This window comes from Puma concolor, chromosome C2 (assembly GCF_028749965.1).
Source record: "Puma concolor isolate L17-30 chromosome C2, mPumCon1.1.hap2, whole genome shotgun sequence".
NCBI lineage: Eukaryota > Metazoa > Chordata > Mammalia > Carnivora > Felidae > Puma > Puma concolor.
Window position 1 is genome coordinate 41,354,714 of NC_141675.1, and position 21,316 is coordinate 41,376,029.

The 21,316-nt window shown below is 35.8% G+C and overlaps 1 protein-coding gene across 2 annotated transcripts in view; it reads right to left on the reverse strand.

Annotated features, from left to right (window-relative positions):
* Window positions 1-21,316, reverse strand: part of PLOD2 (procollagen-lysine,2-oxoglutarate 5-dioxygenase 2) — a 101,572-nt gene that overhangs the window by 50,161 nt on the left and 30,095 nt on the right. For both annotated transcript variants that reach the window (XM_025913170.2, XM_025913169.2), the window contains exons 2-3: window positions 8,392-8,483; window positions 4,483-4,619 (exon numbers count right to left, since the gene is read on the reverse strand). In XM_025913170.2, coding sequence (XP_025768955.2) covers window positions 4,483-4,619; window positions 8,392-8,483 — 229 coding nt within the window. The remainder of the gene's footprint in view (window positions 1-4,482; window positions 4,620-8,391; window positions 8,484-21,316) is intronic.

A 21,316-nucleotide genomic window follows, 5' to 3' on the forward strand; every position in this document is an offset into this window, starting at 1 on the left:
ATATTTATCGATACCTTGCTGTTTACCCAGACAATATTTAAATCAGGTACAGCCCTCAGCCTCACTGTCTGGAAATAAGGACAATTACAATTCAACATGAAGGTACATGGAAGCTAGCAATATACAAGGGGTAAGGCATATATGTTAACAGAAAAGAATTTGTGACTAAGATTATTCCTGGATTTTCAGCCAGTGCCCTTTATCCTGGATCAATTTCCCAGGCCAGAGGCTTTACTTTATATTCATTTTAATTCTATATCAACTTTTACGTTATAACAGTAACTACCATTCTAGTTTTTTAAATTCAATCTTCCTTACTGCAATCTTTAGTGAGTAAGAGCTTATAAACTGCAAAGTCAATTCCTTTATCTTACCTCAAAATCATTTAGTTAATCATCTTTAAACAAATACTTTAATGAACCAAGCAGTTTCTATATACCCAAATCCTTGGGTAGTTATTTTAATAGAGGAAATATTCCTTTTGGTGAGGCCAATAACCACCCCTGAATATGTCTTCTAAATATTTCATATATTAGGAGTCTTTCAAAATGTAGCCCATCAGCATTCTGATGAATGGCATCATATTCATCACCAAAAAACAGAAATTTATGCTCAGTCCAAATTCAAAACAAAATAATTAATCACCTTTATTTCTAACAACTTTTCTTCTAAAGAATTTTCTCAAATGTATAAGAAAAAAATAAAACAAATCACTAAAGTTTTATTAGATACTGACACCCAAAATAGAATTCCACCACATGCGTATTCTGGGGTCTGGACTCTGGCTGGTTTATATTTTATTATATCTAGTACAGAGCACACTTGTGGGGATATTCAATTTGTATCACTCACAATAAAACACTTTTTGTTACTTACTGGCCTACACATTATTTAAAAAAAATACTACCTACTATATAATAATAATTAGGCCTGACCATCTGTCTTCAATGTGACTGAAGTAAAAGAAATACATAATTTACAAGGTAATTCTAAAAGTAATGCAATGTACCCTGTATTAAAACTCAAAGTGCTCAGTTACTTTGATTAAGGTGAATTATAAAATCTTTATGGAATAATTTTTCTCCATACGGGAATGTGCAGCTATCAAGTTATAATATTTGTCCTCAAAATCTTCATGAGCCTAGTCCAAAAGAACTCATTGCACTCCATCCATTAAAAGTTACCAAATTCATCATGATTGGAATTATCCATTACAATTATATTAAATAAATTCATCTAATCAAGGAGAGATGGTCAACTTTACAAACCATCTAATTTATATTAACACACACGCACACACACACACACACACACACACACACACACACACACACACTCCAGCATCAAATAACTTGAAAAAAAGTTTATGGTACTTTCTCATATGGATAGCTTCAATTTTCATTTTAAGAACCCAAACCCTTGCCAAATACTTGTTTTTATCTAAATTAAATATGATAAATCTTACTCTATATAGTACATTTATAAACATCTTGTCTCTAATTCTAAATTTTCATCCAAAAGTCAGTTTAGAATACATATTCCCATGGAAGCAGTGTTATAAAATTGTTCCCAAATTAATCCACAAGAGCGTGTCTAAACAAACACAAGGGATTATTTGGAGGTGTTAGAAATGCTCTAAAATTGAGAAGTGATGATAATTGCACAACTCTAAGATGACTAAAAATCATTGAATTTTACACTTAAAATGAGTGTATGTAATGGTATACAATTTATACCTGGAGAGAGGTTTTTTTGACAAAGCCTATCCAAACTATACAAACCATTAAGTACATAAATGTTTGTATGTTTTCATACAGTGGTGACCTATGCTTCCATAAAACGAATTATTACAGTTGAGTTGTCCTAAGGAAATGACCTAAGGGGCACCTGAATGGCTCACGTGGTTAAGTGTCTGACTCGATTTCGGCTCAGGTCAGGATCCCAGGATTATGGGATGGAGCCCTGCGTCAGGCTAGGTACAGAGCGTGAAGCCTGCTTAAGATTCTCTCCCTCTCTCTCGGCCCCTCCCCCCGCTATTGCTCTCTAATAAAAAAAAATATTTAAGAGAAAAGAAAACCACACAAGAAACAGGAATTTGATTTATAAAAAAATTAATAATTCTACCTTTCTGAATTCTACCTTTGACCAAAGGTAAACTTAATTAGAAGATTAGCAGTTTTGTTACAGAACGGGTATCCTAGTTCAAGTAATTTAAAAATAGCCTTATCCATTTCTCTCAGACCTTAGATTATGCATAATTTTCAACTATATTCATCACTCTGTACATGACACTTTTTTTAAAGGGTGCTGTTTAAACAAATAAATAAGAGGAGAAAAAAGCTCTAACGTGGCAGCACCTGCCCATCCCTCTTTACCTCAGTTACTTTCTCATGATCCCTAGGCTCTTCCAGCAGAACAGACATGCTGGGTCATAGAGAACATGTTACCGATCCTTCTCAGACAGTGGCTTGGCTGAGTTGGGTCTGCATATTTTCAGTTACCTGGCTGTTTTCACAGCGGAAAGTGTCAGAAATTTTGTCTGTTTGGTTCACTGATATATCCCAAACACTAACAGTGCCTGACACACAAGTCTTCCATTTAAAATGTTACTGTTGTCTTTTTGTCATGCTGGGTCTTAAAATATCATCTAAATAAATAAATGCAACTGCAGGCAGCTTTCAGATATCTCGAAGTATCCCTTTCCTTAAGAAAAACAAACTGGCACCTTATTAAACCAATTTTTCCCAAGGCTAAGTCCTGGATTGGGGGATGGGGGAGGTGGAGTGGGACAGGAGGGTAAAGGTAGAAGGAAAGAGGTTCTTCCGAAAACACAAAAGGAGGCTTAAGAACCTAAAACCATTACTGGCTCATATGTGGTAACTTGTACAAGGAGAATTTGCCTCGAAATGAAAATCAAAACGTACATGTGGCACCTTCAAGCTGACCAAATTGGCTATTTGAAGTCCACCATATTTTAAGTTTTTTTTTTTTAATTTTTAAATGTTTATTCATTTTTGAGAGATGGAGAGAGAGCATGAGTGGGGGAGGGGCAGAGAGAGAAGGAGACAAACAGAATCTGAGGCAGGCTCCAGGCTCTGAGCTGTCAGCACAGAGCCCAATGCGGGGCTCAAACTAGCAAACCGAGAGATAAGGACCAGAGCCGAAGTTGTACGCTTAACCAACTGAGCCACCCAGGTGCTCCTCCGCCATACTTTTAAACCAAAACATACTCAATATTTAATCTAAACAGTTATTGTGAGCTTTCTACTCTTTTCCAAAGGTAAATATATATATATAATAATAGATTCTGTATAAAAATTCCCAGTACTTAAGCTGACACCAGCTATCCTACATCTCATGTTGTAAGAAGAGGTTAGCTATAAGCAGAACTTTATTTTTTTTCCTCCAAGATATTAAGGAAATTCTATGGGGCACCTGGGTGGCTCAGTCAGTTAAGCGTCTGACTTTGGCTCAGATCATGATCTCTCGGTTCATGAGTTCGAGCCCCACATCTGGGTCTGTGTTGACAGCTCGGAGCCTGGAGCCTGCTTTGGATTCTGTGTCTCCCTCTCTCTATTCCTCCCCCGCTCATACTAGCTCGTTCTCTCTCACTCTCTCTCTCTCAGAAATAAAGAAACTTTAAAAAAAAAGGGTATTAAGGAAATTCTAAAGAAGCAAGTAATGTAGACCTTCTCAAAACTTTTAATGGTTGATGGCAGCGGGACTTTATTATGTGTATTTTCATTTCAAAATTTATGCCTTTCTTATATACATATTTGTATGAAATACATTACTCTTACTTATATCTGCAGTAGTAATGGTTTGGGATTTTCAAACTGAGGAAGAGATTCAAATAAGCTTTCCTAAGTTAGAGGAGAAAATGCATGGGGATTTGAAATAAGCAATTAATGACCAAAACATAAAAATAAAAAGGTGAAGAAAATGGAAGAAAGAAAGTAGCAAACACTAATGACTCATGACAATTTGACATTATAAAAACATGCAGAAAGAAGGTAAAAGAGGACAGTGGGCATTCCAAATCAAGGAGAAGGAAAATAAAACAGTATACAAAAAGATACTCACACACTGAAAAGACTTTTCTTCCTTAAAAATAGACTTTATTATTTCTCACTTATAACTTTTCATGATCCGTTTCCTCCTGGTCAGCCAGGACCCACTGAGTTATTTTCCTCAACAGAAAACCTCAACATGATCTTTCTTCCATCTCAGGTCAGGATTAAAAGACGGATTTCACAAAAATGCTAGCTCATGCTATACTTTCTCATTGTTGCTTATGGTAACTCATTAGATTTGATGCATTACACAACTATGTTAGATGATGGTTTTCTAATTATGAGTAAAATCTACTTTTTAAGTTAATGATTCCTTGTGAATAAAATAAAAATAATCTGCAAATATGAATTTCAACTTTTTAATAATAATTTAATGTAGACTTAAAAATTCGTAAGTTATTTCTCTTACCACTCAGTAAACAAAACAACCAAATCCTCTTGATTAGCATAATGTTCCATGACTTCTTTCATTAATCTCACTTTTTGGCCCCCTCCAATACTATTAATTCCAGCACCACCTCTCCACTCTTCTCCTTGACCAAGGACCTATAAATGAAATCAACATTTTGTCACTGAGCAAAACTCAAGTTATAGCAGTATCACAGAAGTCATCAGCAACTTGTACAATAATACACAGTATCCACTCTTCAAACATTTCACTAAATCACTAAATCATGATGCTACAGAGAAAAAACACTTGATGCCTAGTTCAGGTCTTGATTCTTCAATGTTATCCATCCCATAAAATGTCATTGCTGATTTTACCATTTCAAAAGTAGAATCTAATCCAAGGAGGTCAAGGGGGGTAAGGAGCACAGAAAATATTTCTCATATCTTATTTCTACTTGTTCAGACTAAAGTGAACAAGAAAATACAGAAACTTCCCATAATGCTTTTCAATCTGACAGGAAATCTGTACGATGAACACCAAAGCCAAGTCCAGAAGAGTTTTGGACAGGACTCTTAAGTGATTTTCTTACTGAAGCAAATCAGCTGTTCAAGGAAACACAGAGGGCATCAGGTCAGATGTCACCTTCTTTATAAAGTTTAAATTTACATTGCCCTCAAAAACTTAGTAACAATTTATTAATGCAAGGAATTGCCTAAGCACAATTAATCAGTGCTAAACTTGTAGCTGTTCTCCTCACGGTCTGCCTCAGCCTCAGCAGCTGTCTCCCATATTGGAAGTACACGGAACCACACCTGGCTGTGAGGGAGCAGCAAGTATAGGTTCCCCTCCGCCACACACACACCCTGAATTTTAATTCCATCACAAATTCGGATGTTCCCAAGATAATGATTTTACTAGGAGATTTGTGAAATTAAGGGAGAATGAAATTAAACACAAGGGAAAGGGTAAGATAAATTTAGAAAATAATTTTTTATATCAAGATAGGTAATAGACAAAATGGACTTTCTTAATTTATTTATGTACTATTTTATTTATTTTCCCCATGATAAGGGTACACTTTAATCTCTATCCCCTATTTCCCCCACCCCTCACTCACCTCCCCTCTGGTAACCATCAGTTTGTTCTCTATACTTAAGAGTCTGTTTCTTGGTTTGTCTTTCTCTCATTTTTATTTTTCCTTTGTTTATTTGTTTTGTTTTTTAAATTCTACATACGAGTGAGATCATATGGTATTTGTCTTTCTCTGACTAACTTATTCCTCTTAGCATTATATTCTCTAGCTCTATGTTGCTGCAAATGGCAAGATTTCATTCTTTTTTATGGATGAATAATATTCCATTATATATAATTACCACACCTTCTTTATCCATTTATCTATCAATGGATACTGGGCTGTTTCCACAGTTTGGCTACTGTAAATAATGCTTCTATAAACACAGAAGTACATGTATCTCTTTGAATTAGTGTTTTTGTATTTTGGGGTAAACGCCCAGTAGTAGTGTATTTACTGGGTCATAAGGTAGTTCTATTTTTAATTTTTTGAGGAACCTTCACAGCATTTCTCACAGTGACTATACCAGTTTGCATTCCAAGTTTACATTACAGTTTACCATGCAAGAGGATTCCTTTTTCTCCACATCACCCCCAACACTTAATGTTTTTGATTTTAGCCATTCTGACAGGTGTGAGGTGGTATTTCATTGTGGTTTTGAGCTGCATTTCTTTGATGATTAGTGATGTTGAACATCTTTTCATATGTCTGTTGGTCATCGGTATGTCTCATTTGGAGAAATGTCTGTTCATAACTTCTGCCAATTTTTTAATTGCATTATTTGTTTTTTGGGTGTTAAGCTGTATCAGTTCTTTATATATTTGAGACACTAACCCTTTATCAGATATATCATTTGCAAATATATTCTCCCGTTCAGTAGGCTGCCTTTTAGTTTTGGTGCTTGTTAGAAAATAAACATTAGCTCCAACTTTGCTAAACATTGAACCAAATATAAACTCTGCTGGCAAAGTCCATGGGGCTCCCAGCCTCAGATTTCTAGTTATCACTTCATCACTGCACTCACTACTCTACTGCAGGTTGGGAATAAGTGCTAACAAGAAAACTCAAAACTGACATGTATCTGGATTCATACTGGGGCCAGTCTAGGAGAATTACTGGTCTGGTAGAACTATTAGTTTTTACCCTAAAAACTGGCCTCCTATGGCCCATGGTTTGCTACACTTCCATTCCAAAACCCTCTGGGCTTCTCCAATACTGCACTAATACCAGGCCCAGCCATATCCAAGAGCCTACTCTGTGCAGTGCACTATGCTAAGCTCCATTTTCTATTTTCTTTCCACTCTATCAGTATGTCAAACTTCAGTGTGCATCAGAATCATGTAGAGGGCCTGTTAAAACACAGACTGCAGAGTTTGTGATTCAGTAGACCTGAAGTCGGGCCTGAGTATCTCCTTTCTAACAATTTCCCAGACGATGCTGATGTTGGTAGTCTGGGGTCCACGCTTTGAGAACTACTGCATTTCATAACGGGAAAACAGCAAGAATCACTCAAATGGGCTGGGGTCCAAGATTTAACATTTCATAGCCATATACCCTGGGGCAAGTTTTCCTCACCCATAAACCAAGTAATATCTAACATACGTGGTTTCAACAGCCTACCACATATAAAGTTCCAAACAGTGCCTCACACATAAGGAACATCCCACACCCTCCCCAGTACGAACTCTAATGATCCCTCCTCATTGTATTTCAGTATTATTTGGCATAATTTTACCCTGATTTCTCTGTTACTTCCATAATGCCTCCCATCAGTACATACTACTATATTTCTCCTCTATCCTAACAAACGTCTAACAGACTTCTCATTTATCCTGTAATAAATATCTGGGTGTTAACACTAGATCTCTTTTCCAGCAGAGTTTAGCCTCTTTACTAGCTGTTTTATATTATCATCCGTACCTAGTCTCCTAGGGGTTATGTAAGTGAATACTACCTTCCTTCTACATTACATACTAGAATAGCTCAATTTTCCCTAGGCGAAACAATCTTTCCTTCTTCTTTTTTGTTAAAGTTGTTTTTTGTTTCTTTGGTTGGCTTTTTGTTTCTTTGTGTGTGTTTTGCTTTTTAGTTTTTGGTTTTTTGTAAATGTCTTCAGTTTGTCGGTTGGTTTGTTTTCCTACCTGGGATACCTCCCCATCCGCCTCTTATTTGTGGAAAAGACCTGGCTGACAGATCCTCATTTCTATAAAAAAATAAATAAGTAAATAAAAAAGGCAGGCCTTTCACAGCTCAGTTTACTAGTTCTACTAAATTCCCCAGGTTTCCTCTGATCATTTATCAATGAGATATTCCCCTGGAGATCAGTCTTCTAAAAAAAAAAACCTTTTATACTTTTAATGTTCTCAAATTCCTCTAAAACAAACAACAAGAAAAGCAACTCTCAATAAGGAAACAGAAAAGGTATCCCCTTCACAGCCATGTTTCCCCTTCTCTGTAAACAAAGAAATACACTATGACAGACATACCCATTATAGAAAAAAAACTCTTCTTAGTAATGAAAAAAACTGTCAAATCTGCTATGCTGTGCTTGTACATGGCCCCTCAAAAGAAACATAAATATGTATAAACATATTTTTCTGTTGTTTCATAGAACATGTTTATATAAAGCATTGGCAAACAGGAAGAAATCATTGTCTAAGTGGCAGAGTATTAATAAGGCCAAAACGTATCCTTAAAACAATCAATTATATACACAAACTCAGTAATTATGTAACCAAACTTCAACTTCCTTGTGTAGACTGCAGATTGTGGCGGTAGGATCGTTGGTATTTTTATGAAAAATGTACTTTAGTCACATATTCTAACATGTCTGTGAATTAAAAGATATACTGTACCTTCACAGTATAATTGAAGTATTTGGCTGACTGCATAAATCGATGGAATCCATCACTTTCTTTTGTTGCTACAGTTATGACTAATAATTTATCTGTAAAGACAGAAGGGACTAACATAAGATGGTTTTGCAAGAGGTTAAATGCTCCCACTTTACAACCCACTACAGTGATTAGAGTCATTAAACCTACCCACCTACCTCCTATTCATTTTCGTAATGAAAAGTCTTAGTAGCCACAACAACATATACATCGTCTTCACTGCTTTGTTGTTTATTTAGCAAATAAAGGAACCAAAATCAGGGCTGCCCTAGTAAATACACAGCTTTTAGTCACCATTCTATAATGGACAATTATTTTCAGTCCAATATAAAACCATTTGTCAGTAGGAGGAGGCAGACTTAAGTAATCATTCAAAACATCCATAAAAGCTATTAAGGAGAATGCTTATCAGGAAAAGGCATGCAGAAAAATGTATAAAAGAACAAAGTATATTAGCAAATATCAAAAGTGCTGGGACATTTCTTTTAACCTGAGGACACAGGAGGACTCACGGACTAAAAAAGCAAAAGTCAACATCTTTATAACATTCAATGCATTGAGCTGTACCGTTTGTCACCTGCATGTTGCTACCAATAACACAAAACTCACAAGGTATTAAATGTCTGCTACGCAATAGGCAATTATTGGAAATAGCACTAATGCATTACAGAATTCAATTAGAAATAATTTCATATAAATCAAAGTAATTTTCCATCAAATTTTAAAAATAATTAAAATAATAAAATATAAATAGGTGCAATACACATGAAGAAATAATAAATTCAAACATTCACTAGTCAACTAAAGAAAGGAAAACGTTTCCATAAAGATAAATATCAACGTCCTTAGATTTTTTTCTGGAAAAAGGTATTTCTCACATAATTTTCACCACTATGAGAAATAAATATTCAAGGAAAAATAAGTTACTTTCATAAAGTTGACGGCAGCAGGTAAATATATTTTAAGAGCACTTTTGTAATTATTTTTTTTAAGGACCAAGTTGTCTTTTTTTTTTTTTTTTAGAGAGAGTGCGCGCATGCAAGCGCACACACACACAAACACACACACTTGCACGCACACGAGCAGGCGAGGAGCACAGAGAGAGGAAGATGGAGAATCTGAAGTGGGCTCCATGCTAACAGCAGCAAGCCTGACGTAGAGTTCGAACTCACAAACCATGAAATCATGACCTGAGCCGAATCAAGAGACAGACACCTAACCGGCTGAACCATCTGGGTACCCAATTAACTGCTATTTTTTAAGAAACAAATTAGCTGTTATTTTTTAAGAAACAAAATTCAATTTGTAAAGTTTCAAGCAGGGCTTAACTAAGAAAATATGACATATTACCATTCACAATAAATTTTAAAATGGAGACTACCAGATTTTATAAAAGAGCATACTTTAAAGTCTCTTTTCTCTGTAATAAAATTACTGTATTTAAAGATACCTTTCTTATCTTAACCTTCTATACATAGGTCATAAGAATTATCTACGAGTTTACATTTTGGTTAGATGGATTTTTACGCTTACCATTTTCAGTATAAAATTAGCAGCAAGGATTTCATCATCCTTAATAGGAAAAGTAATGTTGGCCAGACCACTGAGTAGACAGAAACGTTACACTAATCCAATGACTCAGAAGGCAAAGTTAAAAATGGGTAGTCTATGTCTGGCAATCTTATGCCAAATAAGGACTCCTATTGTTTCATTATTGTTGCTAATTACAAAAAAAAAAAAACAAATAGTGAATTAGTAACTTTGTTTTAAAAAAATGTATGATTAATAGCATTACATATAAATTTCTGTTTCCTGGGGCGCCTGGGTGGCGCAGTCGGTTAAGCGTCCGACTTCAGCCAGGTCACGATCTCGCGGTCCGTGAGTTCGAGCCCCGCGTCAGGCTCTGGGCTGATGGCTCGGAGCCTGGAGCCTGTTTCCGATTCTGTGTCTCCCTCTCTCTCTGCCCCTCCCCCGTTCATGCTCTGTCTCTCTCTGTCCCAAAAATAAATAAACGTTGAAAAAAAAAATTTTTTTTTAAATAAAATAAAATAAAATAAAATAAAATAAAATAAAATAAAATAAATTTCTGTTTCCTTTTATCTGCTATTCAGTATCATTACTGTGATAAGAAACAAGTCTTATTTATAATAAATATATAATAAATATATTAGTATATTTATTATATATTAATATATTAATATATAATGTTATATTATAAAAATATAGTATATAATAAATATAATAAATATTAATATTGTAAATATACTCTATAATGTATTGATATAATATATAAAATATAATATATAATAAATATATTTATTATAAATAAGATTTATTTCTTATCAGTTCAAAAGTCTAACTTTTTCACCATTTATGAAATTTTCTTGTCAAAAACTTTAACCTAAATTTGATATATACTTAGATTTCACAATTAACCTATAGAATCAGTGACAAAAGGGAAAAAAAATGGAAGGGAAATGGATACAGTATATTAACAGAATTAAGAGACAATTCAACCACATGTAAACCATGAACTTTATTTGGGTCCTGATTTAAAAAACTAACTGCAGAAAAGTATTTCTGAGAAAATTAGGAAAATCTGAACATGAATTGGATATTTGTTGACATTAGAAATTAGTTAATTTTTTATCATGTTAATGGCATTGACTTTTTTAGAGTCCTTATAATTTAGAGACACATACTTAAGTATTTACCCAATGAAATAATATACAGTATTTACAATTTGTTTTAAAATTATCTGAGGTTGATGGGAGGCAATGGAGGAGGAGGATAAAGGTTAAACAAGACTGGCCATATGTAATGACTATTAAAAATGGATTCTTTTTGTGTATGTTTGGAAACTCCTACAATTAAAAGAGAGTTCAACTTCATCTACAATCCCTCATTTTCCAATCAAAAAAATTATAGAAAAATAGGCAATAGAAAACTTTTAACGGTCTAAATCATTTAAGTAAGAGGAAGGATGAAATAGCAGAAATTCTAACTAAACCATATTGTAATTTAAGCAACTATTGTGAGTACATTACTCAACCCACCCACCACAACCAAAACGATAATATGAGATGATTGAGCAAGGAAATGAGCTTGAATAAAAGGCATCCATCAACAATTACCAAAATCAATCTACAATGGTGTCAAAGAAAAGACAAATGGAACCTCAACTGTGACCAAATGGAACCTCTGTTGCCACTGTCTGATCCTATTACAAAATAGATTAATACAGTTTGCATGGGCAAGAAACATGTAACACACCTATAGAGTGCGGTAGATTAGAACAACCATTTATCAGTGAAAATCACATCATGGCAAAAAACAAAAACTTCTGTCCTCATCTCTACAATCCCCCAAATGCCTATCATTATAGTAAGATTTAATAAATACTGAAGTGTTTAAATATATAGCACTCTATAAAAATTCAGGTGAATATCAGAAATTCTCCAAAAATCAAGTTGTCGATTTATTTAAAAATGCCAAAACATGCTATATTCTCTCATATTAATACACTTCTGGGGGCTGTGGGAATGCACTGTTAAAGAGCTATCTTTTGGGGCACCTGGGTGGCTCAGTTGGTTGAGCGTCCAACTTCGGCTCAGGTCATGATCTCACGGCTCATGAGTTCGGGCCCCGCGTCGGGCTCTGTGCTGACAGCTCGGAGCCTGGAGCCTGCTTCAGATTCTGTGCCTCCCTGTCTCTCTGCCCCGACCCACTCACATTCTGTCTCTGTCTCTCTCAAAAATAAATAAACATTTAAAAAAAGTTTTTAAAAAAAAGAGCTATCTTTTTTCTCCAAATATATCAATATTTAGTGCAATTTTTGTTTTCAAAGACAAACATGAGTTTAAAATAGAAAGTGTTTTGTTAATATATCCTGTTTCCAAATTCTAAAGCAGCACATAAAATTCATCCGAAATTCATTATCTTAATGACAGACATCACATTAAGTAACTCAGCATCAGCCCAGCTGCTTTTGATCCCAATACTGAAGGATAACTCTCCTATCTTTCCAAGAAACTACACAGTCATACCAGTCCTTAATTTTAAATTGGAAAATATCAAGAAAAATAATTCTACAACAGGACCTATGAGTATACTGTTTTCACTCTGCAACTAACTCATTTTATGACCAGATATGTCCTTCGTCTATAAAGATCAGTGACTCTCACTGATCTACTAAAGGAAGGTATCTTCTTAGTAATGGTTAGCATAGTGCAGGGGCCAGCAAACTTTTTCACTGTAAAAGGCCAAATTGTAAATATTTTAGGCTTTGTGGACCACATATAATCTCTGTCATGATTTTTTCTTTTTTAAAATACTTTTTAAATGTTATATTTATATATAAATATACATATATACAACACATATAACATACATATATGTATGTATTTGGTTTCTGGCTGTCTTTACAAAAACAATGGGCCAAATTTGGCCTAAGAGTCGTAGTTTGCCACTGTAGTTGGCCATATGAATCTGAAGACAAATACCTGGGTTCAAATTCCAACTCTACCATTTATTTGTTAGAAGTTGGCCACCTATGTGTGTCTCATCTGTATCTCATCTATAATATGTGTGTAAGAATAGCTCCTGCCTGACAGGTTTGCTGTGATAATTAAATTAGTTAATATATGCAAACTGGCTGACACACTGTAAGGTCTACATATATCTACATATATAGTATCTTCTTATTCCTACTCAATAGATGCATAGATAAGGTGGGCTATATTAGTGAAATCTCAGCAGATTATAACTCCATCTCTTTCTCTACTAGAGTTATACACTCACGAATCTGATATCTCTTCCAACTCTAGATTTTATGATGCTAGTCATGACTGAAGCACACATACCCAACCTATATAAAAACAGTCTGCTTAAAAGTATCCATTCAAATATTTTAACAAGAAAATGCAGATATGCCCTCTCAAATGTTTACATGTCTCTCCATCTCCAAGCAAGCTATAATACTATCTCAAATTATGGTCATCACTAGCCCAGGCTTCTACAACAGCCTCCTAAACCCACTTAACCCACTCTAGTCATATCTCCACAAAGCAGCCAGAGTGAACTTTTCAAAACACCTAGATATCCAATCATGTCATTCCACTGCTAAACACCCTTAAGTGGCTTTCCATTGCTCTTAGGATGGTGGCCAAGCTCTGTCACTTCAATGTAGTCCTTGACTGTGGCCCTCTCCAATATCATTCATTACCTCTCTCTCCTTTGTTCTCTCTGCTCCAACTGCTCCAACTCTCTGCTCCAGGACTTTTTTTGATTTTCCAACAATGCTTGCTCCTTCTCACCCAAAGAGAAGAGCGTATGCTACATCATTATCTAATTCCCCTCTTGACCTCTTGATGGAGTCACTGCCTATTGAAATCTGAGGTTCTTACACATAGGCTATTTCCTTAGGGAGACCATCCCTGACCACTGCACTGTCTACCTCTCTTTCAGAGAACTTAGCACAAATTGTACATTAACACTCATGATTATTATTTGAGATTAAAGTCTTTCCCCCGCGCTTGACTCTAAATGTCTAACAAGATGTCTTTTTCTGAACACTACACTCCAGGGTCTATTAGTGTTCAGCACCTAGTAGGTTCTTAATACACATTCGTTGGATGAATAGATTCAGGGATAAGTAATACTACGCTTCATGTAGATGTGTGTATAAAGCAATCTGTTTTCAACAAAATCCCTAGATTGTTAGCTCTATTATCTCCAATTCAAAAGTAAAGAAAGTTTTAAGTAAGTTAAACAATTTGGGGTGCCTGGGTGGCTCAGTTGGTTAAGCATCTGACTTTGGCTCAGGCCATGATCACACAGTTCGTTGAGTTCTAGCCCTGTATCAGGCTCTGTGCTGACAGCACGGAGCCTGCTTGGGATCATCTTTTCCCCCTCTCTCTCTGCCCCTCCCCAACTTGCTTGCTCTCTCTCTCTCTCTCTCACTCTCAAAAATAAACTTTAACAAATAAATAAAGTTAAACAACTTCAGTGAAGTCACCCAACAAGTTACTAGTAAAGCCAGGAGTAGAACTTTCGTTATTCCTCAAAGTCCATTTCTTTCCAACGTTTCATGTGGACTTACTTGCTAGAGAGAAGTCAAGAGGCTAGAAGCAAACTTTGAGTTTTGTTACATGTGTAGAAACGAGATAGCTTGGCAAGCCTGAAACTTCTATCCTTAGACCTGCCTGCAGGTTGGTCCTTGGCTGCCATCTGGAAAACTGAATTTGGGGAAGTTCCTACCATTCCCGGTAAAAATGGTTCACTGTGCCTAAATTGCACTAACAATGTACTTATGCTGAACACCTGCTTTGTTTCTAGAAGTGTGGAATTTTGATACAGCACTTGCCTGTATGAACAGTCTCCATTAAAAGCTTTGGGCGGTGAGTCCCTAATGAGCTTTCTTAATAAATAACATTTCACATGTGTTGTCACAGCTAGTTGCTGTGGGAATTAAGCAAATTTTGTGTGACTCCACTGGGAAAGGACTGTTGGAAGCTGTATCTGGTTTTCCTGGATTGACCCATGTGCCTTTTCCTCTGCTGATTTTGCTTAATATTCTTTTACTGTAATAAATCACAGCCACGAGTTTGACTTATATTCTGAATTCTAGGAGTCCTCCTAATGAATGGTTGATTCTGGGGACAGATGGCCTTGAGGATGCCAGACCCAATATGCTTCTAGCTATAGGCAACAACTCTTCATCTGAAAAAAGACATTATGAGCCTAATTGGTTATGTGTCTGATAAAGGGATAGATATTAGATTCAGGCTTCAGAGGCCAGGCTAGAGAGATATAGAAAAGACTCCAAACACACTCCAGAGAAGTATTTGGTACATAAAGCAATCACAGTCTGCTCCTCCACCGACAGTTTTTTTATTGTGATGTAAATTGTGATCTCATGAACAAGCTAGCAAAGTCCAATTCCTTTACAGAGGAGGGAACCAAGACCTCAAGAGAAAACAAGGCTTGCCCAGGGTCCGGCAGTTCAGCTAGGTGGTAACCAATCTAGGACTGGAACTCAAGATTCCCAATTACTAAAAACATGGTTTTCCTAGGTCTTACTGAACAATTTTGTTGCTTTCTTAAGTACGGGGTCACCCAAACACTATGACAATTAAACCAAAGCCAAGGTATGTAGGTAGCAAGGAAACGAATTTTATTTTGTGGAACTGTTGAAAAAAAAAAAAAAAAAGATTCTTCAAGAACAATTAATGCCAAAATTTCAACAAAGAAAAAAACTAAATAAATAGGATGTGTCAAAGAGACATCAAAGGATTCCATTGGGTTTTCACAGGAAATGGAGGAGAAATGAGAATACTAAAAAAAAAAAAAAAAGAAAAGAAAAAACAAACAAACAAAAACCTCCAACCACTAATGCTGCATAGGGAACAGCTTTACACATCAGCATTCAGATGAATGCCTGAGCTTCCACAGACCACTCTGGACCATGCACAGATATACAGAAAATCAGGAGATACGCCATGAGGTAGTGGGAGAAAGGGCAACATGTAGGGTGACCAACCACTCCAGTCTGCCCAGGACTAAGGTGTTTCCCAGAACACAGGGATTTCAGTTGTATAACCTGGAAAGTCCTGAGCCAACCAGGACAATGTGGTCACCCTAACAGTATGTGCAGTGGGATTAGAGAAGGTGAGTACTGACAGTTATGTATAAAAAGACGAGATGGCACAAGGAGTCAAACAGTAGGAAGGCAGTAAGTTAAGGATAAAGTCTTCTAGAACCAGAAGGTCAATCAACACAAGACATCAAGTGAAGCAGGACCGTATTAAGACCTCCAGAGGCCTCAGGTACCTAAAAGGACAAGCCACTGTCCTCAGTGAAGCCCACGCACGGAAAATTACGAGATGTTTGGCATGGTACATTGAGGAAAATTTTGACAAACATGGAGTTTGACCAGCATAGTTAGAGGTCTGGCAATTATTTCATACTTGAATAGTTGAGGGATTGAGAATTTTTCTAGCTGAAAAAAAGATTCAACACCTCCATTATCGTATCACATTTGAGGAGAAAAAAAAGATTTCTTCTATCTTAAAGAAGATAACTGGATGGGGAAGAATTAATGCAGAGAAGGCAGATTTTATATCAATATTGTTTTAGCCCATTCAGGCTGCTATAACAAAATACGAATGACCCGGTATCCTATAAACAACAGAAATTTATTTCTCACAGTTCTGGAGGCTAAAATCCAAGATTACCCCACGAGCATGGCCATATTGTGGTGAGGGCTCTCCTCTTGGTTCACAGCCAGCACCTTCTCCTGTGTCCTGCCTTGGTGAAAGGAACGGGGGTCTTTTTGGAGCCTCTCTTATTAGAGCATTAACCATATTCATGAGGTCTCTACCCTCGTGACTTAACCACTTCCCAAAGGCCCCACCTTCTAATACCATCACCTTTGGGAGCTAAGTCTTCCACATATGAATATGGGGGAGGGAATGGGACACAAATATTCAGACCATAGCAAATATGAAGTATGATTAAGAGCATCCAGAATGAATGGACTGTCCTGGAAAAGCAGTGTTTTCTATCTTTACAAACATTAATACAAGGAGTGTAATTCCACTTGCCAGGATTTAGACTCGGAGGACACACCTGATCCATTTGAAATATGAAATTTACACCTTGGATATAATTTTAATGCCAAAGGGAAAAGGTACTGCCCCCTTCACAGACAGAACAGATTTTAATCTGTAGAATCCCAAGGGTTCAAAGGTTACAGCAACCTCCAAAATAGAAAGATGTACCAATAATTAAAACCTCCTTTGAGTAGGATGGGATAACCCATCTGCTAGCCAAATGCTTTAACAGAGACTATAAATTGCCTGCCAGAAATCTGGTCCCAAGGTTATGTAGTTTCTTCAAACAAATTTGATTTATTGCTGTTTACTCCATATCTTACATAGGCACTAAAAATATTTCCAGACTTATAAGCAAAGAAATCAATAGTAAAGTTAACAACCAGTACAAAACAGCAGAGGCTGAGAGGATATATTTCTGCTAATTCACCTACAAATGAAAAGAAGACGTACCCTAGGGCAGAGACCAACTTGAGATGGACTTGCAGCTAAGCAAGCCCTGTGCTAAGAGAAAGTTGTAAGGAGGAAGTGCCTGAATCAAAATATCTTTTCTCCTCCAAAATGGAAAAAGAATCTTGCTGAAGTCTGCCTAACCTAAAGGAATAAAAATAACTGGCATGCAAAATTAAAAGCAAGCCTGATAAAGTGTAGAGTGCCTGAAATGGAAAGTCTTAACTTTATTCATCATCTTCAAGTATAAACATTTGCTTCTTCTAGTCTACACTGCCATGAACACATTATAAATACATTTTTTAAAAGAGGGTATTTTCCATCGTATCCATCTTGCACAAAATGAGTACAATTAATCCGAGCAGCAGCCCATTCTCACACTGTCTGGAAAGTTTTACAGCATGTATTCCTCCCCCAACAACACACTACTTCTCCACATCGTTCAACAAATTGAAGTTGCCATGTAAGAGGTTACTAAAAAGTTGAATCAGTATATTTAGACCTTGGGGAACATAAAATTAAGTGTAGATGAATTGATTTCTACAACTATGGATATTTTCTTCCATGGAAGAAGACTCAAAAAAAAAAAAAAAGAGCCTCATTGTTTAATTTGTGTTGTAAACTGTCATAAACTTTCATCTTTACATAAGAGAAATGTCCTATTTTTTGGAAACCATGTCTGAGAAAACATAAAAAACATTCTAGCATTCACTGAGCCAAGTTAGAGTTTTAAAACATATACACATGACTGATTTTTCCCTCCCCAGCCACTCAAATTAGTAATTTAATTTTTTGGACTAGGTGATAAAGTAGGAAGTGATATGCCTTCCCAGACCTTTCTCCCAGACCTCTACGTAACTTTCCCTCAGGAGATATCAATAATGTTGTTCTTATGGATGCTTCAAAAGATATTAATGTAGGGGTGCCTGGGTGGCTCAGTCAGTAGGGCGTCCAACTTCGGCTCAGGTCATGATCTCACAGTTCATGAGTTCGAGCCCTGCGTCAGGCTCTGTGCTGACAGCTCAGAGCCTGGAGCCTGCTTCAGATTCTGTGTCTCCTCCCTCTCTCTCTGCCCCTCCCCTGCTCAATCTCTGTCTCTCAAAAAATGAATAAACATTAAAAAAAATTTTTTTTAATGTCAATGTATATGTTAGCAAATACTTTATATTCTACACTTTAATTTTGCATAGTTTAAATTTTTTATTATTCAATTTATTTAATTTTTTTTTTAAAAGCAAAGAAAACTTCACCCATTTCTCCTACCCCTCCATCTCTGACCTCTGGCAACCACCAGTTTGTCTACATCTATGAGTTTGGTTTATATATATTTAGTATGTTGCCTTTTCATTTTGTTGGTAGTTTCCTTTGCTATAAAGAAGCTTTTAAATTTGATGTAGTAAAACATGTTGTTTTTGATGCTTTTCTTTTTGCTTTTGTTCATTTTATTTTTGCTTTTGATGCTTTTACTTTTGGTGTCAGATTCAAAAACTAATTGCCAAGAACTATGTCAGGAGCTTACCACCTATGTTTTCCTCTAGGAGTTCTATAGTTCAAGCCTTACTTTCAAGACTTTAATCCATTTTGAGTCAACTCTGGTAACCCATGGTATAAGATGGTGGTCCAGTTTCGTTCTTTTGCATGTGGATGTCCAGTTTTCCCACAACAATTGATTGAAGAGGCTGTCCTTTCCTCACTGTATATTCTCGGCTCCTTTATGATAAATTAATTGACCATAGGTATACAGGTTCATTTCTGGGGTCTCTATTCTGTTCCACTGATCTATGCATCTGTGTTTATGCCAAGATCATACTATTTTAATTACTACATCTTTATAATATAACTTGAAATTATGGAACATGATACCTCCAGCCTTCTTCTATCTCAAGTTTGCTTTGGCTATTCAGGGTCTTTTATGGTTCCATACAAATTCTAGGATTGTTTGTTCTATTTCTGTGAAAAATGCCACTGGAATTTTGATAGGATTGCACTGAATTTGTAGATTGCTTTGGGTAGTATGAACATTTTAACAATATTAATTCTTCCAATGCATGAGCACAGAATATCTTTCCATTTATCTGTGTCTTCTTTAATCTTCATTAATGTCTTACAGTTTTCAATATACAGATCTTTTACTCCCTTAATTAAATTTATTCCTAGGTATTTTATTATCTTTGATGCAACTGTAAATGGGATTGCTTTCTTAATTTCTCTTTCTCATAGTTCACTAGTATATAGAAACACAATAGAATCAGTATGGAACTGTTAGTTCTAACAGTTTTTTTCATGGTATCTTGGTTTTCTATATACACCATGTCACTGGCAAACAGTAACAGTTTTACTTCTTCCTTTCCAATTTGAATGCTACAATGGACATGGGGGTGCATATATACCTTTTTGAATTAGTGTTTTCATTTCTCTTGCTAGGACTACCAATACTATATTGAACAAAATCGGCAAGAGTGGGCATCCTCGTCTTACTCCAGATCTTAGAGCAATAGCTTTCAGCTTTTTACACTGACTATGATGTTAGCTGTAGGCTTACCATATATAGCCTTTATTATGTTGAGGCATGTTCCCTCTATACCCACTTCGTGGTGTGCTTTTATCATATGGATAAAATGTATATTGAATTTTGTCAAATGCTTTTTCAGCATCTATTGAGATGATATATGACTATTACACTTCATTTTATACATATGGTATATAACATTGATTGATTTGTATATGTTGAACATTCCTTCATCCCTGGAATAAATCCCACTTGATTGTGGTGTATGACGCTTTTAATGTATTGCTGGATTTGATTTGCTAATATCTGCTCACATTTGCATCTATGTTCGCTAGGGATATTGGCTGTAATTTTCTTTTCTTGTAGTATCCTTCTCTGGTTTTGCTATAAGGGTAATGATGGGCCTCGTACAATAAGTTTGGAGGAGTTCTCTCCTCGTCTATTCTTTGGGAAAGTGTGAGGACTGATATTAATTCTTCTTTGAATGTTTGGTACAACTGATCAGTGAAGCCTGGTCCTGGACCGGGTTTTTGATTCCTGATTCAGTCTCCTTACTAGTAATCAGTCTGTTCAGATTTTCTATTTCTTCATAATCTAGTGGTAGTAGGCTGTATGTTTCAAAGAATTTATTCATTTTTCCATTTGTCCAATTTGTTAAGAAATAATTGATCATAATAGAGTTTATGATCCTTTGTATTTCTCTGAGGTCAGTTGTCACTTTGATTTCTGATTTGATTAGAGCCCTCATTTTTACCTTTTTCTTTTATTTTTTATGACTCTAGGTTTGTCGATTTTATCTTTTCAAAGAACCAGCTCTTAGTTTGACTGATCTTTCCTATTATCTTTTTAGTCTCTATTTCATTTATTTCTGCTCTAATCTTTGTTACTTCTTTCCTTCTACTAACCTTAGATTTCATTTGTTCTTCTTTTTTTCTAGTTCCTTGAGGTATAAAATCAGTTGTTTGAGGCTTTTATTGTTTCTTGAGGTAGGCATTTATTGCCATGAACTTCTCTTACAACTGCTTTGGCTGCATCTTATAAATTTTGGTATGTTACATTTCCATTTTCATTCGTCTAGAGGTATTTTTTTATTTCTCTTTTGATTTCTTCTTTGGTCCATTTGGTTGTTCAATCTCCACAGACTTGTGAATCTTCCAGTTCTCTTCATGTAATTGATTTCTAGATTCATACCACTGCCGTCAAAAAAGGTGCTTGATATGTTTCAATCCTCTTAAATTTATTAAGATTTGTTCTGTGGCCTAACATATGATCTATCTCAGAAAAGGTTCCAGGTGCTGTTGACAGGAAGGCATAT